Raw genomic sequence first — 24067 nt, forward strand, 5'->3', positions numbered from 1 at the left:
TTAATGTGGTGTCTAAGTGTCATGGTGTCCAGACTAGGTGCACCCACTGATTGCTTAATGTGGTGTCTAAGTGTCATGGTGTCTAGACTAGGTGCACCCACTGATAACTTAATGTGGTGTCTAAGTGTCATGGTGTCCAGACTAGGTGCACCCACTGATAACTTAATGTGGTGTCTAAGTGTCATGGTGTCCAGACTAGGTGCACCCACTGATAACTTAATGTGGTGTCTAAGTGTCATGGTGTCCAGACTAGGTGCACCCACTGATAACTTCATGTGGTGTCTAAGTACCATGGTGTCCAGACTAGGTTCACTTATAACATAATGAAATGTTAGTGTGGCATATATTTATCATTCTAAGTGGTCGCTATCACCACCTGCACAGTGCAGGCATAACAAAGCACCAGGGGAATCACTTAGTATTCTCTTTGAAAAGGTAGGAGGTTTAAAAGCCATCATTGATAAGAGATAAAATGTGAATGATGGTATATACAGATGAAATCAATATCAGCTGAGAATTAGTGCCGAGTAGAAGACCAACAAAGTGACACATATTAATATTTGCGTCCAAACTGTCTGTGTGTGTTATGTGATAATGCTGTTGTCGTGGAGAGGTAGTTCAATGGACAGGTGAGGTGGGACAGGTAACAGGACTGACAGATCTGCCGCAGTTTGTCTTGGTAAACATTACATCAGACGGAATCCTCACTAAGGTCAACATTGTATCTGTTCTCAGGAAATGAGAGGAATTCAAGACAGTGATTGGAATGAGATTATTTATAGGCTCAACAATGGAAAAACAAGGTGCGAAGTAATACTTGTGTAGTATTGCTGACACATGGGAGTCAGAGCAGGATGCTAATAGCTGTTTGATGAAGTGACAGAAGGGAGATGTCATTTTTAAAGTATATTGAATACTGAATCATTACACAGAATAGGAAGTATCAAGAGTTGGAATAAATAACTTCAACTGTCTGGATGATATTTCAGTCAATTTAAAACCTTGGCAAGAATGGAATGTGAAAAGGAAATGGTATTTCTCTAGGCGGCTCTTTGTCTTCATTGAGATGCCATTTTAGCTTGAAGATTGTAAAACTTTCACAATTTTTTCAGCATATGCAAGCTACTTTATTGGACAGAAAGAATTCCTAGTCCATCCTGGGTAACATCTTGTTTACTGAGTGTTGCCATGACGATATCTGTATAAATTATGAAGTTGGCGTATGAAATGGGTTTATGACATGTTGTCTGAAAACCAAGTTTGCTGGGAAAGAACTTGTAAATGAATCTTTAGGGCAATTTAAACCAAGAAGATTTGGCACAGAGAACATGTGTGAACTGTGGACAGTGCTTGTAACATGGTACATTAAGAGGAAGAAGATAGTAAAAGTTTCCAGTTCCCCTCATTGTATTCACTGTTGTAGCTGACGTCCAGGTCATGCTACAGTATAATATCATCCTCGGTATGCTGAACTGGAAGAACAAATTTTCTACAGTGAAGCAGAAGAAACGAACAACAGCAAAGCATGCCGAATTTGAAACAGACCATTTTATTCGTCAATTGTTTTTACATCCATATACACACAAGCGGAATGCTTTTCATGTATGTATTTAATAGTTTGTCTGTCAGCCCCTTTTTTTTTCTGTCAGAGAAGCAGAAATGATTTTTCACAAAATGTTGGGGAATAAAAAAGAAAAGTGGCTCCTCAAGGTGATATTATCAGGGTTTTAGCAGGGCAGAAGGCATTTTCTTAAAATGTGATGTGTGTCACAACGGAATAAGTTTTTGAATGTTTTTTTTTCTACACTTTGACAGAAAGGTAGTTTTGTCTTTCTACTTGTTTTATTAAAAAACAGTAGTTAGCACAAAATATAATGAACCTGGAGAATATCTGCCATAGCTGTTATCACAGATACAACAAGTTTGATCCATTCTGTTGGCCTAATATCTAAAAACCGAGTGAATCATTTGGGGAAAGTGACCACAATAAAAGATGTATGTACATATGATGAAGACAACAAGAAAAAATTATAAACATACATTTTCTTTATGGACAGATTCCATTAGGAATCCATTTCATTCCATACGAAGATGATAATATTTACTACATAGACTACATCCTATTCCTTATTGTTTCAGAGCCTGTCTGGGAGTCCCCCTGGTCTACCCCAGGATGTGCTGCCACCTGGACTACCTAAGGACCCCGAGATTATCAATGTGACCTTTCAGAAGGTCGGCGGCAGTATGGGGCTCAGTATTGTAGCAGCCAAGGTAAGTGCTCCTTATCAGACACACCACATACTGTGGGATGACACACAAAGACTGTCTGCTCCTCATTTTGATGTCAGTTTATTTATTTTTTATTGCAAAATCCAGTGAACATGCCATGTAAACTTAAGGCGATGATTTGAAGAGAAGAGGGAGAGTGCAAAGATGATGTCATTTACAAAGAAACTAAAATAAAAAAGGAGACAATATTTGTGTCATCTCACAGCGGGCCCATGGTTTAATGTTTTTTTCACCATGTACAACATGCTCTAACAGAAGATAACAGTTAACTGCTAACACGTGAAAGCTCAGGCTGAATACATCTAATTGCTGATCCCCAGTGTTTACTGAAAGGTTCCCCCTATCTGATGTACTGACTTAACCTGTTCTAATGGCATCATGACCATTGTATATGGTACCATCTAGAATACCTGAACCAGACATGCCTTTAAGAGGTATTTTTAATGGCAGAGTTATGTTTTAATGACACTGGGTGGAGTTGAAGTTCATTGGATTTATTCAACCTGAGAAGTATGTGGAACTTACACATGTGAAATGTTGGTTTATATCTTTATATATGATTTATGAATTATGAGAGTGATAAGTTTGGACAGAAAAGGTATGAAATTGAATAAGTGTGTGTCAGCGTGATGCCCCCCTTTTACTGTGTTTATACTTATCTAAGTATTATTACAATTTTTTTGCTGTTTGGTGTCTGTATATGCCACAGCCTTGCTGTCTAAAGGTATTTTAAAGCCAACTAAAATGCAGTGCAATAACATTTTGCCTACTAAGTACCGCCATAGGTAATATTGTTCTCATGCGAGTACATTAGAAATACGTAATTCTTAGAACATGAATAGGGCTATATCACTTCTTTGGCTAAAACTTTGGAAATGTCACTGAATATCATATCTCCTTTGTGAGTTTCACAATTCCCAAACATGAAACCCCTGGAAAGATAATTTTCATAAGGTTGTAATTAAAACAGGAAAAAGTGCAGGGATATTGATTTGGTGTGGAATATTTATTACCAGGGAAAAGACTTGTTTGACATTATCTTACACATTCACCAGTTAATAAACTAGTGGATAGGTGAACAATCACTTGGCTTTGATTAAGGTAGCTCAAGTCTGGGGCTACTTTCAAATTTAAATATGTAGAAAAAATTATTGAAAATGAGCTAGATATAATAAAAAATGAAAGCACGGAAATCTAGTGAACTAAAAAAATCTAACCTAGTCATCTAAATAGCATTCTAATGGTAATGGAGAAAAGAGAGAGTGATTTGTCATATAATGGCTCTTAGGAAATTCATCATTCAGCTCCTGGCATAATATTTTATTACTTAAGATGATGTAGATGGTTATCAGTCAGGGTATGAAGTGATTTAGAACGGGACTGGCTGTCACATTGTCCTGGTCCTCCTGTCAAGGTGAGAGTCCCCACTGTCAGTGAGGAAGCCAGGAGATGAGGTGATCTTATTTCACTCAGGATACCACTGTGAGGGATGCAATTAGAATGCCAAGCTCTGGGGTTTTCTATTATGTCTATATTCTACCCTTCTCTAGTTTCGGTCTAGATCTGAAATTCAGGAAAAATGTCTTTAAATTAAGTGTAAAATTTCAGATATTTTTCTTAAAATAAACCTTGTGAAGATAACCACATTAATTAAAGTCATTTGCAGCATTGTTATAGTCCTACTTTAACAATCAGGAGGAATCACCTCTGTAAACTTATCATACCTACTCCTTTGTGTAGTTTATTTCCCAACAGGTCAACTTGTTTGAATACTGCATTCCTCACCTATTTTATTTAGAGCTAATTTGCTGGATATGGGAATTCAAAAACATGCAAAAGATTAGGTGAGTTTAGGTATTTCTGACCAAGCTTATCGGGTTGATCTTCTTTCACCCTGCTCTGGGGTGTGTGTCTAAAGGGATATCTGTTAGTATGCCAGGCTGCTTTGAACAAAACAGGGGCCACTGGGCCTTTGGTTGGGGCAACTGAGGCATGTGGTATTTGAGCTCAAGCTGAACTGGCCCAGTGTTCTATGGAAGATATCTGAAGATGGCCACAGCTCTGGGAAGGATGGGGCAGCCTTTTGTTAACTAGAGAAATGCACTTGAATAAAGGCCACCATCCTAGTATTATAGTGCCCTCAATCCCGTTCTGACCAATACCATTCCTATGGCCTAACTGTGCTGAAACCTTTTTACCATTTGAAAAGCAAAGCAAATCTCAACTGATATCCCTGACTAACTCATGGTGAGAGTATTGAGTTGGGAGTTTGGCTGACAAAGTAGGTAAGATGAGGTTTTAATTGGAGTGTTTAAACAGGTTATTCCACAGGGATTGCGTATGTAGCTCTGATAACAAACTTGGAAAGGCATCATATCAAAACATGAGAGATTATTGTAGTTTTACATCCATGGTAATTTGTTTTCATCAATTTAGCTAAAAGCAATGGATTGGGCTTCAGTCAGGTCACTTGATTAATGAACCAGTCAACTTAATTTTAGTCAACAGCTAAACCCTAGTTTTATGCATTTTCTGATATAAATGTGCATTGCCACAGATCTAAATGTTTAAAAAATTAATACTTTTTGGAAAGGCTTCCAAGTATTGCCCATGGTAGCATGTTTTTCTCTTTAAAATGGGTCAGTTAGAGATTCTTATCAATTCATTTGTTAAAAAGTGTTAAAGAATAATTCAGCAGTTTGTCTTGGTTGACAACTACTTTCCTGATTAGTGGAGTAAATACCCAAGTTTGTTTGAAGAGGTATTTGTGGTGGTTTGTTCCACGCATTCTTCCAGCATGCCTGCAATGAATGCCCTCTATTGGGGAGCTGAAGCATGTACACAAATAAGCTAGACGCTTGGGTCCTGATTAGCATAACAATGACCTGAGGGCGAGTTGTACGCTGTCAGACGTCGTAGGTGTACATGTCGCTGTGAAGACCTGTAGTAGCAAAGGTAGGAGAGGAAATTACTGCTGTCTCCATGTTGAGCTTATCAAGGATTACTACGTCTTCTTAATCATGATGTGATAAATTGATTTGTTTAACTGTCACATATTAAATATGTTATTTTTCAGTCTATTTGTTGTCACCTGTTCACCTGCAGTGTTCTAGGCAGGTATTGAGGTGCAGTGAGTATTAAGAGGACAATCAGCTGTTCTCTGCAGTCATTAGGCTGTGTTAAGTGTAACTAATCTTGTTGAAACAGGGAAGAAAAGGCTGACGTAATCACTGCTCTGGAGATTTCTCCCAGTTCATAGAACGTGAGGTCTAAGTGTGTTTTTGGAGGTTTTGCCTGCTGGGGAAGTGTTTCTCGTGTTTTCACACAATCTTTTAACTTAACAAACTCCGCTGATGGCGTACTGGGTAAGGTAGCAGTTCTCCCGATGTGGAGAACGGACTACCTGGATGGTGTGGTAGGTAATGTCCCACACTCTTAGGGAGAACCTGTTGTGACCCAGTATATGTACCCTTACTCTAGGGACAGTAGATATATATAGATACTTCAATATTATTAAATCAACGCAGAATGGATTGCTTTTTGATCAATTTTTATCCAAAGATTAACTAGAGAGGATTATTCGCACTGTTTTTTTTCTCATGATATTTTGTTATTGAAGAAAGTTTTTTTTTCTCATGTCTTACCCACCACGCCCTTTAATAGCTGCGTGGGCATGTCTTTAAATATGTTGTGCACAAGTTAGAAATCTAAGCCCACTCAAGCTGCAGGTGTTAAAACCATATTTTATAAAAATGCAGATAACAAACATCTGCTGTTTGTAGTCAACCATTTTGGTGGAGCTCTAGTGAAACATTAGAACTCCCAGCTGCTATGAAGTAAGGAGATTATGGATTAGATTTGGAGAAAGTGCCAAAGGCATATTTGAGAAGGGGAGTATTGTATTCATGTGAAGTCACTCAAGGCATTTGGAGTGTTTTTTAAACATGCACTATTGCCGAGACATTTCTATGATTATAAATTGAAGCTGCCCATCTTATGAGCCTGACTGGAATCTTTTTGTTTGTGAAAAGTGGGTAGTCAGAGTCGAAAATAGGCAAGAATTTTTGGCTTTGTATGGTCTCACAATCAAACTGATAAGGTTGTGTACAAAGTTTAGCCTATCTATTGTGGTGTCTACAGAAAGGACCATCTGGGGAAGCCTGGGTCTCACCCTTATCCAGGAGTTCGTGACTTGGTGGTGGGAATAAAATAACAAGGATATTTTGGCTTGTCATATTCAAAGTACTTGGTAAATGGGTAAATGTATTGAGTCAAAAAATTTGTCTCTTCTGTCAAACCATTTGTCAGTGGTTATTGTGCACTTTTCTTCCCATATTTTAAACCCAGTTGTCTGTATATGGCTGTCACATCACTGGTTGACTGGCTAGGTCATGTGATCAGTGGAGATGTGAACTGGTGTCCTGCAGTCAGGGAGAAATTGTGAGGTGAAGCTGAGATAATTACGCTGCCAGCAGCATACCAAATGTCAAACCTGACACTCTGCCATTCCTTAATAAATGTTGTTTTGGAACACATATTCTCCACTTAGTCTGAGATGTCTGCCAGTTCCCCACTGCCTCCTGACAGCATTTACATGGCAAAGTGAAATATCTTGTCATGACCGTAGCAAATTATTTTTTTTATCCTGATAGGATTTGTCTGAGAGAGAGAGAGAGAGAGAGAGAGAGAGAGAGAGAGAGAGAGAGAGAGAGAGAGAGAGAGAGAGAGAAAATCAGCTTCCCCAGTGGCAAATATCATTAGCATTCATCTGTTTTCTTTAGCTTTCTGTTCAAATTTTCCTGTGTTATCACTCCAACCCCTTGGCAGGGAAGGCTGGGGCTGAGTGAATAAGATTTTTATTTAGTGCTGTGAAGGAATCTATTACCGTGAGAGGTAGGTCAGTAGCAGCCACACAATGCCTGCAGTGGGAGCCGTGAAACAACCATTCTTCTCACCTAATAAACCGTGAGGACAAACTTGACAAGTGAAAAACTACACACTGCCCTAGTGAGTGGGCAAACTGAATGCTCATAATAATTTAAATAGATTTTTCGAATTAAAAATTACAGCCTTTTATTTCTTTCTTTAGTTTTGTAAATAAAAGCCAGTTGGTTAAAGCTGTAGTTATTCCTGTTAATTTGAAAAGGCTGTATTCAGTAGATTTGAGCTTTAAACTTGCACTGAGGTACAAATTGTCCCACTTTAAAGTGGCTTGTTTTTAAAATATTGTCATAGTTCACCAGTCCCATGTCTTTGTAAAAAGTTAAATGGAAGTAAATATTGAGTTATAATTCCCATAGGTGTCTCCCCCAGTATGTGAGCCGTCCCAGTCCCCAGTGTGTATGTGTTAAAATGTTGATGAGAGTGAGGCAGGGGGGAGCCAGGGCACCACTTATATACTACCTTTTACACAACCATTTTAATGGCAGCATAAATCAATTAAATGCAGCATTATATTCGAAGTTAAAATGATTTTTACAGGCATGTAATTTGTAGAATGTTTTTTCCATTAACCGCTTTACTAACCTCTACCTCTGCGACTCTTTCATTAGTTGAGTGGGATGTTATATGTAATTTTAATCATGCCATACTTTTATAGTTGCTTGAAATTTAATTTTATTGTTAATATGCAATTTGTGTTTGGTGCTTTGCCCCCCTGCTGAGTGAAGTGTGGCCCCCGTGGGTGAGTGAGAGAGGGCAGGAGGAGCTATTTGTCAGTTTGAATCTCTGGATGAAAGTTTTGATCATTTCTTGTGAGCTGTTGCTAATCCTGTTTTACTTGTTACATTAGGGCGAGGGGCAGAAAGATCGTGGAATTTACGTCAAGTCTGTGGTAACAGGAGGGGCAGCTGCTTTGGTAAGTCATATGTGACATGAAGGAGGACATTGACGTTATTGAGAAATAATGAAGTAATGTAAGATAATAAAAGAATGTGTTGATTATTAGGAAACATCTGAATAATTTACCTTGCATAATACATTTAATTTTAGTTTGCCCGGGTTTGTTGAACAGTGCTTCTAGAAATGTTAAAATAATATTTTACACAAATTTGATGTACGACATCAGTGTTTTTGTTAAAGAAGTGGGCTGTTAAAAAACTTTGAATTATGTCATCAATGTTAATGGTTAAGCAAATAGGTTTCTTTTTTATGTTGTTTGGTTGGTAAATGGCATCTTAATTATTTTAAAATATTTGCAACAGCACCTGTCGCTGTTTGCTTAACTAACTTTCTAGATTTTTTTTATTTTCACCTTCCTTATCCTCAAGCAGTTATAATAATGTCAGATAAAAAATATTCAGAATATTTGCACCAACATCTATTGCTGTTTGCTGATTTTTCTTGATTTTTTTCTTACCACTTTTCTGAAGAAGTTGTTACAATGTCAGCTAAAAGATATAATGTATTCTTTTCTCCCCAGAATGGTCAGCTCCAGGCAGGTGACCAATTGTTGGAGGTGGACGGCAAAAGCCTGGTGGGACTCACACAAGAAAAGTAAGTCCAGGTTTAATGAGATATTTCAAGTCAACATTTTTTCATGATGCCGTTATCTTTCTGGTTTTACTCAAACTTATTGTTAGGCCATTTTTGCATGTAGGACCTATCTCAGTGTCAACTTATGTTTTTTCTCATGCAACCAAGATAAGATTGAACGACCGCGGGTCTTTGAAGTCGTTGTTTTATTAGGAGGATTGCATGTTTTTTCCAGTAACCTGAGATAGTTGGAAATAGTATGATAAGATTCTATAAACTGTAGGAAGGGCACCAAAAACTGGTTTAGATTAGAATCAATTCACACTTTGTGAAATGTATTAAACAAATATCTGGTGATGTGATTTAGCTGAAAACACGTTCTTTGCTGTGTGGGTTTTCAAGAGGTTAGCTAAAAGTAACCGTGAGCCTTGCTGAGTTTGTTTTCAAGACAATAGTTAAAGATAGCTGTAAGCCTTGTTGGGTGGGTATAAGAAGGACTATTTGTTACAGGTAACTGTGAACTATGCAGGGACATTTTATCACAGAGGCTCAGAGGTAGTTAGCAGGCCTGATACACTGATATAGGGACTCTTGGGAGGAGATCTTTCTTTTATTACATTGTGGTCCAAAAATATGGTTTTCTATAAGTCAAAGATATTGATATCATTGTATTCATTTATGTTTCATTGATGCAGTTAAAAGATCTGCTGTGTGGTGTTTTGACTCTTTTCATGACATTTTAGCTTTAGAACATAATGTAAGATATAGAGGATGGTTGACAACCAATCAGTCCGTCCTTTCCTGAACTGTTTGTGCAGATTATACAATACATGTAAACCAGTCCTGAGAGTAAACAGAGGATTTAGTGGCTTTGTATTTTTAAAAGACATACATAAGAACTTCTAAGATGCAGTAGACCTTGAAATATTTACTGATTGTGGGAACTATTTTATTTACTCAAAAAGTAAAGCTTCGTGTGGGTGTAACAAGTCTTAACTAATCTCTTTGTCACTTAGTCCTGTTCACATTGCAGGTAGGACGACCTTTCTCACAGACTGGCATACATTTGATGATTTGATGCCTGTGATAAATCTACCTGAGAAGGGTGGACTTAACTGTAGTGTGAATGCAACTTGAGAAATGTGACATTAGCCTGTAGTAGGCTATGGTGGCAATTAGATTTGCAATCGACTTTGTGACTTTGTTATGAATTGCAAATTTGCTAAATCAATCCATACTGAAAGTGAAAGGTGTGATTTCCCAAGCATGACCTCTCTCAGACAGACTTTGTTCTGTTGACTTATTGATTTCACCTAAGTACGCAGGAAAAGAAAGCCATATTTGTCTCGAGCAGCTTTTTGTTGAAAAAATTGATCATCAGGTGCTTGCTTCCTGTAGTAGAGGACTGTGTCCATAATTAATGAAGAGCACAAAGACAGTTTAGTGACTGCCTGGTTATATGAGTTAATCCTGAAATTTTATCACACACACTGTGTATTTAGTAGTTCTTTGTGTAATGTTTGCAAGGAAGGGGAACCTGACCTGTATTGTTGATATTAAAGATAGGGCATGTGTGTTAGCTTGTATACAGGGGCATTCAAGAACCAAGCTTTCATCGCGTCATATTTTTTTGTAAACTCATCAGATTGAAGTGAAAATTAACCAGTTGTGCCATAAATGTTGCAGAAGTTATAATTATGAATGCTGTTGAATTTATTTACACAATGCTGTTATCAGTCTAAATGTTTTCACAATCTCTTTCAAAATCTCTACAGTATTGTATTCTCCTTACTTGTAGAGCTGCAGAATTGATGACCAAAACTGGCCACACGGTGACCCTCCGAGTGGCCAAACAGGGTGCTATCTACCACGGTCTGGCCACCTTGCTGAGCCAGCCATCCCCAGTCATGCAGAGAGGTAAGATCTTCAGTCTCACACCCACACAACAACATGAGCTATGGGAGTTGTGTTCTGTAGGAATTTTCTTCCTTAATGGTCTTGTGAAATGAGTATTTTTGTACAAGGAAAAGTAATGTGTGCTAAAGTTGAAGTAAGCCTGATTATCATTCTGCGCAGTGCGTGTTCTTGTGATGAAGGGTTATATTACAGGTGTCGTTTTCAATTTAATAAGTAGGCAGAATAAGAGAGTGTATACCGTCCTGCTTGTTTTCAATTACCACTAAGAAATAATTGGATGTGCGTGGAAGCTGAAGTTAGTCAGGATTGGCATTAAGGGTAACAAGTTACAAGTAGTGGCTGTAGTGCTTTAATTTCCAGATGGAAAATATTGGTGCTTTACCAGAGATTTAGAGCGATCTAAAGATTAAGATTTAGATCGACCTAACTCCCTGGGGGTTCACGCTAAATTGCAGTCAGCCGAGCGGGCACCATAGTTAATTACCCCCTTACAGCTTTTAGTAGGCGAGACAGACGCTTAAGCTGGCCAAGCTGACAGTAATCTAGTGAGACTCCCCACAGGGATAGATCTATCTAAAAATCTATGGAAATGGGGTGTATTACTTCTTCAAAAAAAAAAAAAAAAAAAAGTTTTTTTTTTTGATTACCAATAACCCAGTGTGTTTTTCACATTTCAGCTTCCCCTGCCAAGCGTGTCACTCCCCAGGGTGGGGGCAAGCCACGCCCAGTGAGTGAAGGCAGGTTTGATATGAATGGACCCAAAGATGGCAGCCCCATGAGACAGGTGGCCCCTGATCAGAGAGATGGAGGACCCCCAGCACACATGGAACCCAGACCTCTCCACCAACAGGGCCAGTACAGGTCCTCACCAGCACTTGCAAGTAGGTGGTCTCTTCTGTGGCCGTGCCACACCCCTAACCCTGCCCCCTGCTCTAACATGTGTACCAGAGAGAGAGATGCAGGGAGGAGACAGCGTGGGCGGAGAATCCTGTCACGACAGCCTTGTCTGCTGTTGACATAACAACAGCTGTATTGTGGATTTGTTTAGAACATGAAAAGTCAATGCCCAAATTTGTTTCATACAGTGAACACTGTACAAATTTAGTAAAAAAAATGTAAAACTATTTAAAACCCAGTATAAAACTGGTGAAGTGATCTGTCAGGGCCTGCCCGTTACTTCCTCACCCTTGCATCTCTCTCTTGTCCTGACCTAATGGAACAACAGGGTCAGTTTAACCATGTCTTCCTCCCATCTTTCTGAGCAGAGCGCACCAGGTCCCTGTCTGTTCCGGACTACTTTGAACTGACCAGCGCACGGAGGTCGGGCACAGTCTCCGTTAACATGAAAGACATTGTCCGAGAAGCTGAACTTCGTGACATGCAGGCACGGAGGGACAATGAAGTGCTTCAGGGTCATCTCAATGATAGTATTAAGAAAAACAAGGCAAAAACTTTGCCAAGACCTTTACGTAAACTCTCTGAAAAGAGTGACAGAAACAACAACTCTCAGAGGCCAGTCCGGAGACATTCTATTCACTCTGGCTCTATCAGCCCTAAGTTGTTGGATATTATACAACAGGCTGAGCGTCGGGATGAGAAGGCTCGTATCTATAGTGACGTAGTAGAGGGAAGGTTTCACACAAGGAGCCTGTTCAGTAAAAGCCTTACTTCTCTCTATACTGAAGACAGTAAGTCCTTGAAGCCTGAGGTGTGCAATGTGCCAGTATAATTCATGTCACGCACAGTGTGTGCATGCTTTAGGTGCTTCTGGAAGTCTTAATAGTGACGGAATGGTAGATTTTGACATTAAGTCTTGTGTAAATATTCCATTTATATACAGTCATTTTATTTTTGATTTACACTACAATTGGCAAATATCTGGATATTATGTTGGTTGTTTGTTTAGAGAGGAGGAGGTAAGTGCATGTTGTAATACTTTTATTCTGGTTTCCAAACGCTTTTTTTAGCAGTTAATTGCAGTGCTAAAATGCTTCAGTTTTTATTTATGGCATAATACACCATGATAAAAGTATGATAATCACATTGATTTGTGTGTGTTTCAGATCAGCAGCAGTCCCGCGACAACTTGCACAATGCCTCCACAGGAAACATCAGAGACGCCCCCTATAGGCAGCCCATGCTGAACAGCCAGTCGCAGCAACAACTGCGCATGCAGGATCCTCCACACGACCCTTCTATGAGGTCACAGTCTGTCAGTAATTTGAAAAATGAGCCTCCACGCGACGACAGAATGCGTGGCATGTCAACAAGCACTCTTCCACGTGCCCAGCAGTCGAGAGGTGAGATGGCGCGTCATGCTGCCTCTCAGCCTGACCTTAACACCAGGGATAACAGAGACTATGTGAATGATGTAAGAGATAGGAACAACTATGAGAACTTCCAGCAGCCCTATGCAGACCACATGCGTAATGAGCGCCATGAGAGGCCACAGTATCAAGAGATTCAGAAATATCAGCAACCACAGCACCCACGAGATTATGGCAACAGACCAGGGCCGCAGGAAATGAACTATCCACCAATGAGAGAACAACAAGCCAACCAACAGAATCAAATGCGCAATGATAGACCGAGGTCAGACATTTATGCTCAAGATAGGTTGGATGTCAATCAGAACAGACCACGGTCAGATTTTATTGATCCTAACAAAGTCCCTAACTGGCAGCGCGACCATGGACCACCATCTTCTAGCTACAGTCAGCAGGATATACCCCGCTCTCCAGCTCATAATCAGCAAATGCAGCCTCATTTCTACCAGAACACACAGCCGCGAGAGCGCAGTCTCACCCCGCCTTACGACCAGATGAGGCGTCCAGCAGAAATGCAGCAGCAGATGAGACGTGAGACCCCCGCGGTGGCCCCTAAACCCTCTGTGGCCCCCAAGCCCAGGGACAGGGTGGCCCCCCAGGAGGTGCCCAGAATGCAGGTAGATAACAGGAAAACACAGCCTAATTTCTTTGATCCCAGACAGGCCCCACGCGAGCCAGCGTACGGCCATGGTGGCCCTAGTTACCCCTCTCCACCTCAGCCACAGCAACAACAGCCTCAGCCTCCTGGCATGAGACCCCAGCAGAGCCACTCAGCCACTGAGACTGTCACTCTGCAGCCAGACAGATACTTGCCACCTCATGTTCAGCAGGAACTGATGAGGAGAAGGAATGAATCTCCAGAATTGCCTCCACCCCCACCAGAGATTGCAGCAGACCTGCCTCCACCTCCAGAAGAGTTACGCTACCACGATGATCTGCCTCCGCCTCCCATGCCAGACCCCTATGAACACCACCACCCCCGGGGTCCCCAGCCTGGCCCTGCCAGTCCACCAGGGGGACATGATGACCGCTATCGCAGGGAACCAGACATGAGGCGTGGACCTCCCCATGATATGCCTCGCCAGCAGGGGGAGCCACCAAGAGGACCTGGAGGGTATCCGCCCCAGAGTCACCCCTCACCACAGCAGTATGGCAGATATCCACCAGATGGTAGACAGAAGTCCCCTGGGGAGCCCCGCCCCTTTCATCCCCAGGGGCACCCCCAGCACAGGCCCCATGAATCTCAGCAACCACAACCCCAGGATATGAGGCGCCCCAGGGCTGGCAGCGAGAGGGAGGAGGGCAGGCAGTGGCAGAAGGACATAGAATATGTGGAGAATGCCTCACAAAAGAGATGGCAGAATCAAAAGCTTTACCAGCAACAGGTACAACCACAACAAGCCCCGTCACAGCAGAGGCCTCCCCACCCTCAGCAACAACAGCACCCTTCTTATTCCCAGTCCCGCCTCATGGGGGTAAAGAACGAACCAGTCCAGGATGCCCCATCCTCGCCTTCACCCTGGGAGAAGGATGAGAAGGAAAAGGTGCGAAAACGCCAACAGCAGGAAGTGGGTCGGTACCGAGATCAGCTGATAGAGGAGCTGCAGTCCAAGCCGAGCCTAAGCCCAGAGGAGCAGGAGCGACTGAGAAGATTACGTCTGGAGCAGGAGTTCCAGCGACGTGTGGAGGAGATGGAGGGAAAAGATGACGATGATGAAGATACAGATATGACAGATAAAGCAAGAGTAAGTCTGGGATATACTACTCCTTTTTGACTTTCAATAAAAATAATTAATTTTAATATCTTTTTTTATCTTTTTGTGGTACTTAGAGAGCATATTTAAATTTAAAACATTTCTGTGCTCAATGAAGTTATTGTTATTTATTATTATTATTACAATAATAAATCTTGTTTTATAGCTGAATGTACAGGGATTAGAGAGAGATCTCTATTAATATCTTTATTAATTTCTTTATGTGTGTATGAAGATTTTCTGGCTGAGATATGATTGAGCTATTTGCCTAAGTGTTAAATGTTTATAGGGCTTCTAAAAATTTGAGTGTTTACTTATATGTTGCAGGGTCGGCAGGCCATGCTGCGGATGATGCAGGAGAATTTGAACACGTCGAAGCAGCGCATGCAAGACAAAGATCAGGAGATCATGCGACAGCAGCAACAGGCAGAGGCAGAGAGACAGGAAAGGTGAGGAGGAGTTAATCAGCTGACTAGGTTAGGTTAATATAGACAAGATTAAGGGCTTCATTCATAGTGAGTGGCTCAGTAGGTGAAGTGTTCTTCTAAAATATTAGCATGTGACAAAATAATGTATAAGTGCATCTCATATGTGTTTTGGCATCATGAAGGACATAGCTATGATTTTGGCAAGTGAACCGCATGGGGAAATTGCCTCTTCTCTGGGACTGGGCTAAATGATGTGTATATTAAGATATTGCCATATTTTAATTAAGACCTTACATGAACCGACCTGGCCCCGCTCAGGACCCTAGGTATGTATGGCTGGCTACAGGCTAGGAACTACTACGCTCTCTCACTCTCTCTAATATTTCCATGTACTGTAGCCTGACAACAGCATGGGTAGCATTAATATTTCATCTAGACAGGATTAACCATACTTCTTTCATATATATATATATATACAACTTCGGGTGTGCTTATAGGTGAATGCGCAAAATTATATATATGTGTGTGTGTGTTATGTATAGATCTATTACGTATTTGATAAACATCTAGATGTGGTGTCTGAATGACTTATGGTTCTGAATTTATTATACATTATGTATATCTTATATATATATCTGTACTGACTTAGTTTTGTTATGTCTCCTTTCTTTTAATATGTAGTCTGTTAAAATATCTACGTTCCACATAACATATCTTCTTATTACTCTTGTGTTAACAGATTATTTGTGTTGTTGAGTGGCACTGTAGATGTCAGTTATGTGGCATGTGATATAAACATGACATGGTCAGTGCAGCAGGTGTTGGAAGTTGTTTTATTATTGCATATTATGGAGAAGGGAAAGGAAATTACATTAACGGTGGTTACTATTCCAAGTAAAATGCTGATAAGTAATTTCTGTTAAATTTATTTTTGACGTGAGATCATGCCTCAAGAAATGTGCTTGAAATATCAACTAGAAGCTTTCTGTAACCTTGTTCATCTTCTGTATTTTAACATGTAAAAGTGTGCCCTGCCCCAGCATAATGAATGTTGGAAGGTCAAGGTTGCGTAGTACACAAAGGTTCTTTTCATTAAAAATGTCTTATGTAAACTCTGGTTTTCAGGCAAGATCGCATGTTGCAGAGGTTTGAACAGGAGCGTAATGAGCAGAAAGAGAGGGCAGCACGCCAGCAGGAGAAGAGAGAGAGAGAACATGAAGAATATTTACAGAAACAAAAGGTCAGTAAAGAGTTGAAGATCTTGAAGTAGAGACCTGTTTCTTCCTTCAAGCATGAGTTGATTTCAAGCATGGATTATTAGAGGATTTAATTTACAATCATCATAGGTCACAATTCGTGTTTTCATTTCTCCCCATTATGAGCTCCATAAATCAGCTTTTGAAGTTAGTGTACTGATTAAAATAATTTTCAGCATGAATAGTTATATCAAGTTATCAAGGGAGCTAACCTGTGTGACAGTTGCCTTGTGGTGGGTGCCTTATTTCATGTCTGGTCCATTTTCCCTAAACCAGTGAAAACTGGCCGTAAACCACAAGAGTCCTAGTCCACCATAGCTTGTCACACTGGTTTAGCTTCCAGTTAGCCGATTAATTTACTGACACTGAATTATGCATGTTGTTACAAACTTTGTTGATTGTTCACATGTTGTTGACTGACGTTTTCTTCAGGCGGAGGAGGTTGCCCGAGAGCGCGAGCGTTTGCAAGCAGAACAGGTATACCAGCACGTACCTCCTGTGTTGAGTGTAGTGGTGATGGGGAGTTGAGGTGTAGTTAGCAGCACTTAGCTCTTTTGCTGTGAAATCATCTAGTATATCTTGAAATATATAGCTAGATCATGAACTCTTCATTCATGCCAAATTCTATTTAGATTCTTTTTCAATCTAGCACATAACTACAGTAATTTTTGCACACATTTGAAAGCATGGTGCTGCTAGCAAGTCCTAAAATTACTAATTTTCAAAATTTCATTTTACTAACAGGACTAAGGCATCGGCTGTTCTTGGCTGACCGACTGTACATTTTATTCCTTCAGTATGCATTTTGTCTTTTTGTGACTTGTCTGCAAGCACTCGTAATGGTTCTTTCTGAAACATGGGTATCTAAAGAAATATCTTTTCATTTATATTTGGCTGTGTCCTCTCAGTATCTCTTGCACACACATAATTGATAAAGAGCTAGAGAAACAAAAAATTGACACAGGTTTTTGAAGTCATGACTATCTAAGATAGGAGTTAATTATTGTACCACCAGCGTTAGCGCTGGCGGTACACATGGTTTCGGTCTCGTCCGGATCGTTCCGCCGGCTCCGCCGGCTCCGCCGGACGGCTACCGTTACCGCTTCTCCTCCTAGACGGTAAGGCCCCCCATACCCATCTCATGGATTTAGGTCACCTATAATCTCAACTCGTTCCACGTAAAATTTGGGCTTTGTCGGTATTGGGGTCTGGGTGTGGCACTCATTGCAATGCACCCTTGTCCAAAAATGGCAAAATTAAATGCTAATTATCTACCCTACGGAAGGAGTTACGGGAAAATTTTCTACAGACGGCTTTCCAAAAGTCATATGTGTAGATTTCAAATATACCCTCGGATTTGACCTTTGACCTTTACTTCAAGGTCTAATGGGCCAAAATTTTCAAAAAAATGAAATTTTTTACGAAAAAAAATTTTTTTGCCCTGTTATTCAGACACCACACAGACTTAACCAATAATATTATTGGAAAGTGTTACCCTTCAGGTCATCTTTCATCTCCGTGAATTTGGGGTCAATCGGTGCATTTTCACAGGAGTAGCGGCCATAAGATACCGAAACTGAAAACTGTCTCTAATTCGGGAACCGTTAATGCTAGAGACCCATTCTTTTTTGCATTTTGTAGAGCATGTAAAGCCCAACACTGGAGGTGGTCTCGTTTTTTTTGTATTCCATACGGTTTTCGAGTTACGCTGTATCAAAAAGTACATATTGGTGGTGAAAGGAAAATGTACGGAAGCCCACTGGTGCCATATGTAGAAAAAAAAATTATCTCGAAATTTCGAGATACTATTTTGAAATTTGAACAAAAAAATTTACCACCAGCGTTAGCGCTGGCGGTACACATGGTTTCGGTCCCGTCCGGTCCGTTCCGCCGGCTCCGCCGCCATGTTACCGTTACCGCTTCTCCTCCTAGACGGTAAGGGCCCCCGTACCCATCTCATGGATTTAGGTCACCTATAATCTCAACTCGTTCCACGTAAAATTTGGTTTTGTCGGTATTGGGGTCTGGGTGTGGCACTCATTGCAATGCACCCTTGTCTAAAAATGGCAAAATTAAATGCTAATTATCTACCCTACAGAAGGAGTTACGGGAAAAATTTCTATAGACGGCTTTCCAAAAGTCATATGTGTAGATTTCAAATATACCCTCGGATTTGACCTTTGACCTTTACTTCAAGGTCAAATGGGTCAAAATTTTCAAAAAAATGAAATTTTTTACGAAAAAAAATTTTTTTGCCCTGTTATTCAGACGCCACACAGACTTAACCAATAATATTATTGGAAAGTGTTACCCTTCAGGTCATCTTTCATCTCCGTGAATTTGGGGTCAATCGGTGCATTTTCACAGGAGTAGCGGCCATAAGATACCGAAACTGAAAACTGTCTCTAATTCGGGAACCGTTAATGCTAGAGACCCATTCTTTTTTGCATTTTGTAGAGCATGTAAAGCCCAACACTGGAGGTGGTCTCGGTTTTTTTGTATTCCGTACGGTTTTCGAGTTACGCTGTATCAGAAAGTACATATTGGTGGTGAAAGGAAAATGTACGGAAGCCGACTGGTGCCATATGTAGAAAAAAAAATTATCTCGACATTTCGAGATACTATTTTGAAATTTGAACAAAAAAAAATTTTATCTCGAAATTTCGAGATAGCATTTTGAAATTTGAACAAAAAAAAAAATTATCTCGAAATTTCGAGATAGCATTTTGATATTTGAGCAAAAAAATTTATCTCGAAATTTCGAGATAGTATTTTGAAATTTGAACAAAAAAAATGCTATCTCGAAATTTCGAGATAATTTTTTTTTTCAACATATGGCACCAGTCGGCTTCCGTAAAAATGTGCAGTACGGTAATGGATAATAAATTTTGAACTCCGGAAAAATAAAACATAATGCTTGGCAAAGCAGACAACTTGTGGTCAAAAATGACATTATTTTATCAAATTTAAACTTCTGCAACTTCAGAGAACCTCCCATTTCAAGAACTTTGACCAAAATGACCTTTTCTTTATTTTAATTAATTTTTTCTGTAGGAAATTTATGGCACATTATGGTAACTCCAAAATTATAACATTTAGTCCCTTATATCTCCAAAACTGGCAGAGATAGGTCCATAGTTACTATTGAAGTTGAATAGGAAGTCATATACTGGCAATCTTACTGTGACCTTGACATTGACCTTTGACCTACTTTTCACCATGAACTGAACTTTGCAAATTTTGCTTCCCTTTTATCTCCAAAACTGGCAGAGATAGGTCCATAGTTACTATTGAAGTTGAATAGGAAGTCATATACTGGCAATCTTACTGTGACCTTGAAATTGACCTTTGACCTACTTATCACCATGAACTGAACTTTGCAAATTTTGCTTCCCTTTTATCTCCAAAACTGGCAGAGATAGGTCCATAGTTACTATTGAACTTGAATAGGAAGTCATATACTGGCAATTTTACTGTGACCTTGAAATTGACCTTTGACCTACTTTTCACCTTGAACTGAACTTTGCAAAATTTGCTTCCCTTTTATCTCCAAAACTGGCAGAGATAGGTCCATAGTTACTATTGAACTTGCATAGGAAGTCATATACTGGCAATTTTACTGTGACCTTGAAATTGACCTTTGACCTTCTTTTCACCATGAACTGAACTTTGCAAATTTTGCTTCCCTTTTATCTCCAAAACTGGCAGAGATAGGTCCATAGTTACTATTGAAGTTGAATAGGAAGTCATATACTGGCAATCTAAATGTGACCTTGAAATTGACCTTTGACCTACTTTTCACCATGAACTGAACTTTGCAAATTTTGCTTCCCTTTTATCTCCAAAACTGGCAGAGATAGGTCCATAGTTACTATTGAAGTTGAATAGGAAGTCATATACTGGCAATCTTACTGTGACCTTGAAATTGACCTTTGACCTACTTTTCACCATGAACTGAACTTTGCAAATTTTGCTTCCCTTTTATCTCCAAAACTGGCAGAGATAGGTCCATAGTTACTATTGAAGTTGGATAGGAAGTCATATACTGGCAATTTACTGTGACCTTGAAATTGACCTTTGACCTACCTTACAATGAACTTAACTTTGATTGCACCATTTTTAGTTATATATATTTTTTGCATATTTTGAAAATTCTTGTTGATTGCATTTTTACAGCTTGTCAAGCACAAGACTGGTGGCTGCACCCCTTATTTTGTGTATGTGGGGGTCTATACGAATGCGCTTGCTCCAGCTGGTGGTACAATATTCGGAGGCGGTATCGCCTCTCTGATCCTCTAGTTTTCTTTTTCATTTTTTGTGAGGTTTGCTGTCTGCTTATCAATATCTTATTAGACATATATGATTATGGTGTTTCTCACTTTAGCACTTTTGCTGTACCAGTAATTTCTGAGATATTGGAAAATTTGTATGGGCTGAAGGAAATTTTTTTATGGTCAGAAATCACTTCCTGTCCTCATTTTTGAAAACGGCCTCTAAGAAATTCCCTGCAGTAAGTTTCATGAAAAAAATCAAAGTTTGAGTCTAAGTAAGGAGTGTGTCAAGGAAGGACTCACTTCTCAAAGTTTTCATTGACAAATTTGTTTTCTTTTTGCTATGTGTTGTGCATACTGTGCATTTGTTAGCAGGGAATAATCTGAAGTATTCATGTAATAAGGTCTCTTGCCATTACTTCCAGGAGTTGCGAGAGCGGCAGAGGCGCGAGGCAGCCGAGCACAGAAGAATGTTGTTGGAAGAAGAGGAACGACTGAAAAGAAAACGGGAGGAGGAAGTTCGTCAAAAACGTGAACAGGTAATACCAAATATCCACATTTCTTCATTTCTGAATCAGTGAAACATAAGATAGCATAACCACAAGAAGATCAGTTTTCAAATCTAATATAATAAATGCTGAAAAGAGATGCCTGTTAAATATTAAGGTGTCCTAATGATTAAATCATATACAAATGGCAGGCTGCTAAAAATATAGTATTGATTGGTGACTGATGTAATGGCTCTGATTTGTTGTATCTTTCTGCTGCATTCCTAGGAGTTATTAGAGGTAAGACTGCTGCAATTGTGAAATGTGTTTGTTGTTACATGTAGGTTTAAGAGTAGTAGGGAAGTTAAGTTAATATTTTATAATGCACAATTACCTAAGTGCCTAAAAGGAGCAAAAGCAAACCTGATGTGTTGTGAAATTATGATGTTTCAATTGATTCCAATTTCAAGTAGTACAGATTTTTTTATTAAGTCACGATTTTTTTATGTTTTAGGAACGGCGTCAAATGCAAGAATTACAAGAAGCAAGGGATGCTGAAGAACGTAGAATACGTGAAGAAAATCGCAGACGAGATGAAGAAATGGAGCATCAACGCAGAATGATGCAGCAACTTCAAAGGGAACAACAGATGCAGGATGAATATCGCCAAACTGACCCATATGGTAACTACCCCTACGAAGCTGGATATTCCAACTACCCGCCCCCTGGTGAGCAGGACAAGTCGGCCACCCTGCCACCTCCCAACCATATGCCCAGTGGTAGCGTACCCCCACCACCAGAAAGGAAATCTTCGTATGAATATCTAAACCAGTATCAACGTGTACAGCCTAACCTGAACAGTTCTGCCATGAGGGGTGGCTCAGACACAGCAGGTCCTACCAAGAAAACCGTGTCATTTGATACAAAGCCAGCGACTGAGATGACATATAATAATGTGGATCATGATCAGTCCCCAGCCTCTCCCCCAGGAAACTTTCCTCCTAATGGTGGGTTTGAAACACCCAATGGGCCCTCCACTGCTAATGGAGACGGTCCCGAGACTCCTAACTATGCCAATTTGCCTAGTCAAACCTTCACGACAGGGTCCACCCCTGGGGTGATAGGGGCTCAGGAGGTGTACCGGGACCCACGCGCTCGGATTGAAGCCACACGCGCAGCTTCTCTGAATAAGAAATCAGGACCTGAAAGAATGTCGTTTAGGGACAAAATGAAAATGTTTGCAGCAGAGGCGGGAGAACTGACCCCACAGGAGAGGACAAAAAGTTCTCGGGCTCAGAAGGAAATAGAGAGGACAATGGTGAGCCCTCAACACTGAAGAACTGGGCTGGTGTGTTTTAGATTTGAGAAAGTTTTGACTGCTTCCAAGACATCAGGAGCTAACAGTGACATAAGGTTAATTGGGCCAGGGGAGTGTACAGGACTTCATGGGGGTGGGGTGGGGTGGGGTGGGGTGGGGGTTTAAGGCAGAGGCGGTTCATACATTGAACATGATGACATTGTTATCAAGGAAATTGTGACAGAAGCATGGGTTTGAAGTAGTAGGACATGGTGGTATTCATACATGGATTGGAAGCATTCATTGTATATAGCATCCAATTTTAAACAAATTATTTTACTGCACTTAAAAACTTTGAGGTCACTTGGACAGCAGAGGTTGTCACTGTACAGACTTCACATACACATTTAAATGTATAGAGTTCTTACCATATTATGTACAGGCTCAGTAGCTTGCTTGAAATATGAAAATTACTGACTTACAAGTACTCTTGCAATGGGTTGGCAAGATGAATTGTTGCCTAGGTTACCCTCATTATTGCCATTGATTGGTCAACATTAGATGACTGTAAATATATAAGTTGGTTGCAACAAGGTGAGATTTATATTGATCGTTGATACCCAGAAAATACAAGTATTGCTTAGAGTGTTGTGAACTGGTCACTCACTATCATTAGGTGCTTTTAGTCTGCTGCAGGTTGATCTTTGACCAGAACTTGGGAATGATGTTCAACATTTTTCAAAGTTTGTTCTCTTCTGTTTTTGATGTGATAACACACAAGTGAACCTTAGCAGTCACCGAGGAGACGAGTTTAAATCCTCCTTTATTTTTTTCTTCTTAATTGGACCTTATTTTATTGTTAATGATCATCTTTATATAAGAAAAGCTGCAGTGGGAAATTTATGGGGGCTGTTCTTACAAATTATGAGACAAATGCAGATTGTATATTATATTCAATGTGAAGTAGATTTTTATATTTGCATATAATTGAAGTTATCTGCTGCCTGTGATTTCATCGCATTGCCTTCAGTCCGTTGACAGTATGCAGATTATCTCATTCTTAACTAGGGTCCAGTCTGTATCTAAATGTCCATCTTTGTATATGCAACTAATTAGCTTGTCTTGGCAATTTGCTCACCCAGATCCGATGTGGTTCATCTGCCTGATAGGGAAGGGGACTTTTGTACATGCCTTTACCTTTTATTCCACTTTGAATGGTATATTTTTGTATTTTGGAGGTATGGCTTATATTATACAAACCAGATTATGTGACATGAAAGCATGGGCGTATTAGAATAGCTGTTTAAAAGTTTGAAACCCTCCCTAATCATGCTTCTGATTATATCTATTATTTTCAACTATTATTAACTTAAATGCATATCACAAAGCATTTAACTGTAATCTATCCAGCAATAATAAATATTCTACATGATCAAATTGCCTCCATTCTTTTGTCTGAAACAACTGCAAAATTATCAGAATATGGGTGTACTTGCTTACTTAAATCATGGGAATTGGTGTCCTGATGCCAAATATCGAAATATTTTTTTTGTGTTTAATTTGTTG

The 24067-nt window shown here is 39.9% G+C and overlaps 1 protein-coding gene and 1 long non-coding RNA gene across 8 annotated transcripts in view; both read left to right on the forward strand.

Moving 5' to 3' along the window:
- Positions 1-23938, forward strand: part of LOC106173864 (uncharacterized) — a 48050-nt gene extending 24112 nt beyond the window's left edge. For 3 of the 7 annotated variants that reach the window (XM_087000672.1, XM_087000677.1, XM_013555153.2), the window contains 13 exons: positions 2140-2271; positions 8081-8146; positions 8711-8784; positions 10562-10680; positions 11358-11561; positions 11946-12368; positions 12744-14752; positions 15089-15210; positions 15477-15515; positions 16315-16429; positions 16878-16922; positions 21142-21255; positions 21719-23938. In XM_087000672.1, the coding sequence (XP_086856798.1) occupies positions 2140-2271; positions 8081-8146; positions 8711-8784; positions 10562-10680; positions 11358-11561; positions 11946-12368; positions 12744-14752; positions 15089-15210; positions 15477-15515; positions 16315-16429; positions 16878-16922; positions 21142-21255; positions 21719-22540 (4284 nt within the window). In that variant the 3' untranslated portion in view covers positions 22541-23938. The remainder of the gene's footprint in view (positions 1-2139; positions 2272-8080; positions 8147-8710; positions 8785-10561; positions 10681-11357; positions 11562-11945; positions 12369-12743; positions 14753-15088; positions 15211-15476; positions 15516-16314; positions 16430-16877; positions 16923-21141; positions 21256-21718) is intronic. The other 4 variants (XM_087000676.1, XM_087000673.1, XM_087000679.1 and 1 more) reach the window with 4 other exon arrangements.
- Positions 2281-8071, forward strand: LOC147764943 (uncharacterized). Its single transcript, XR_015331900.1, has 2 exons — positions 2281-5244; positions 7154-8071. It is a non-coding gene; the product is annotated as an uncharacterized LOC147764943 (long non-coding RNA).
- Positions 23939-24067: the final 129 nt, after the last annotated feature.

This window comes from Lingula anatina, chromosome 1 (genome assembly GCF_051362555.1).
Source record: "Lingula anatina isolate TDL-2025a chromosome 1, LinAna3.0, whole genome shotgun sequence".
Lineage (NCBI taxonomy): Eukaryota > Metazoa > Brachiopoda > Lingulata > Lingulida > Lingulidae > Lingula > Lingula anatina.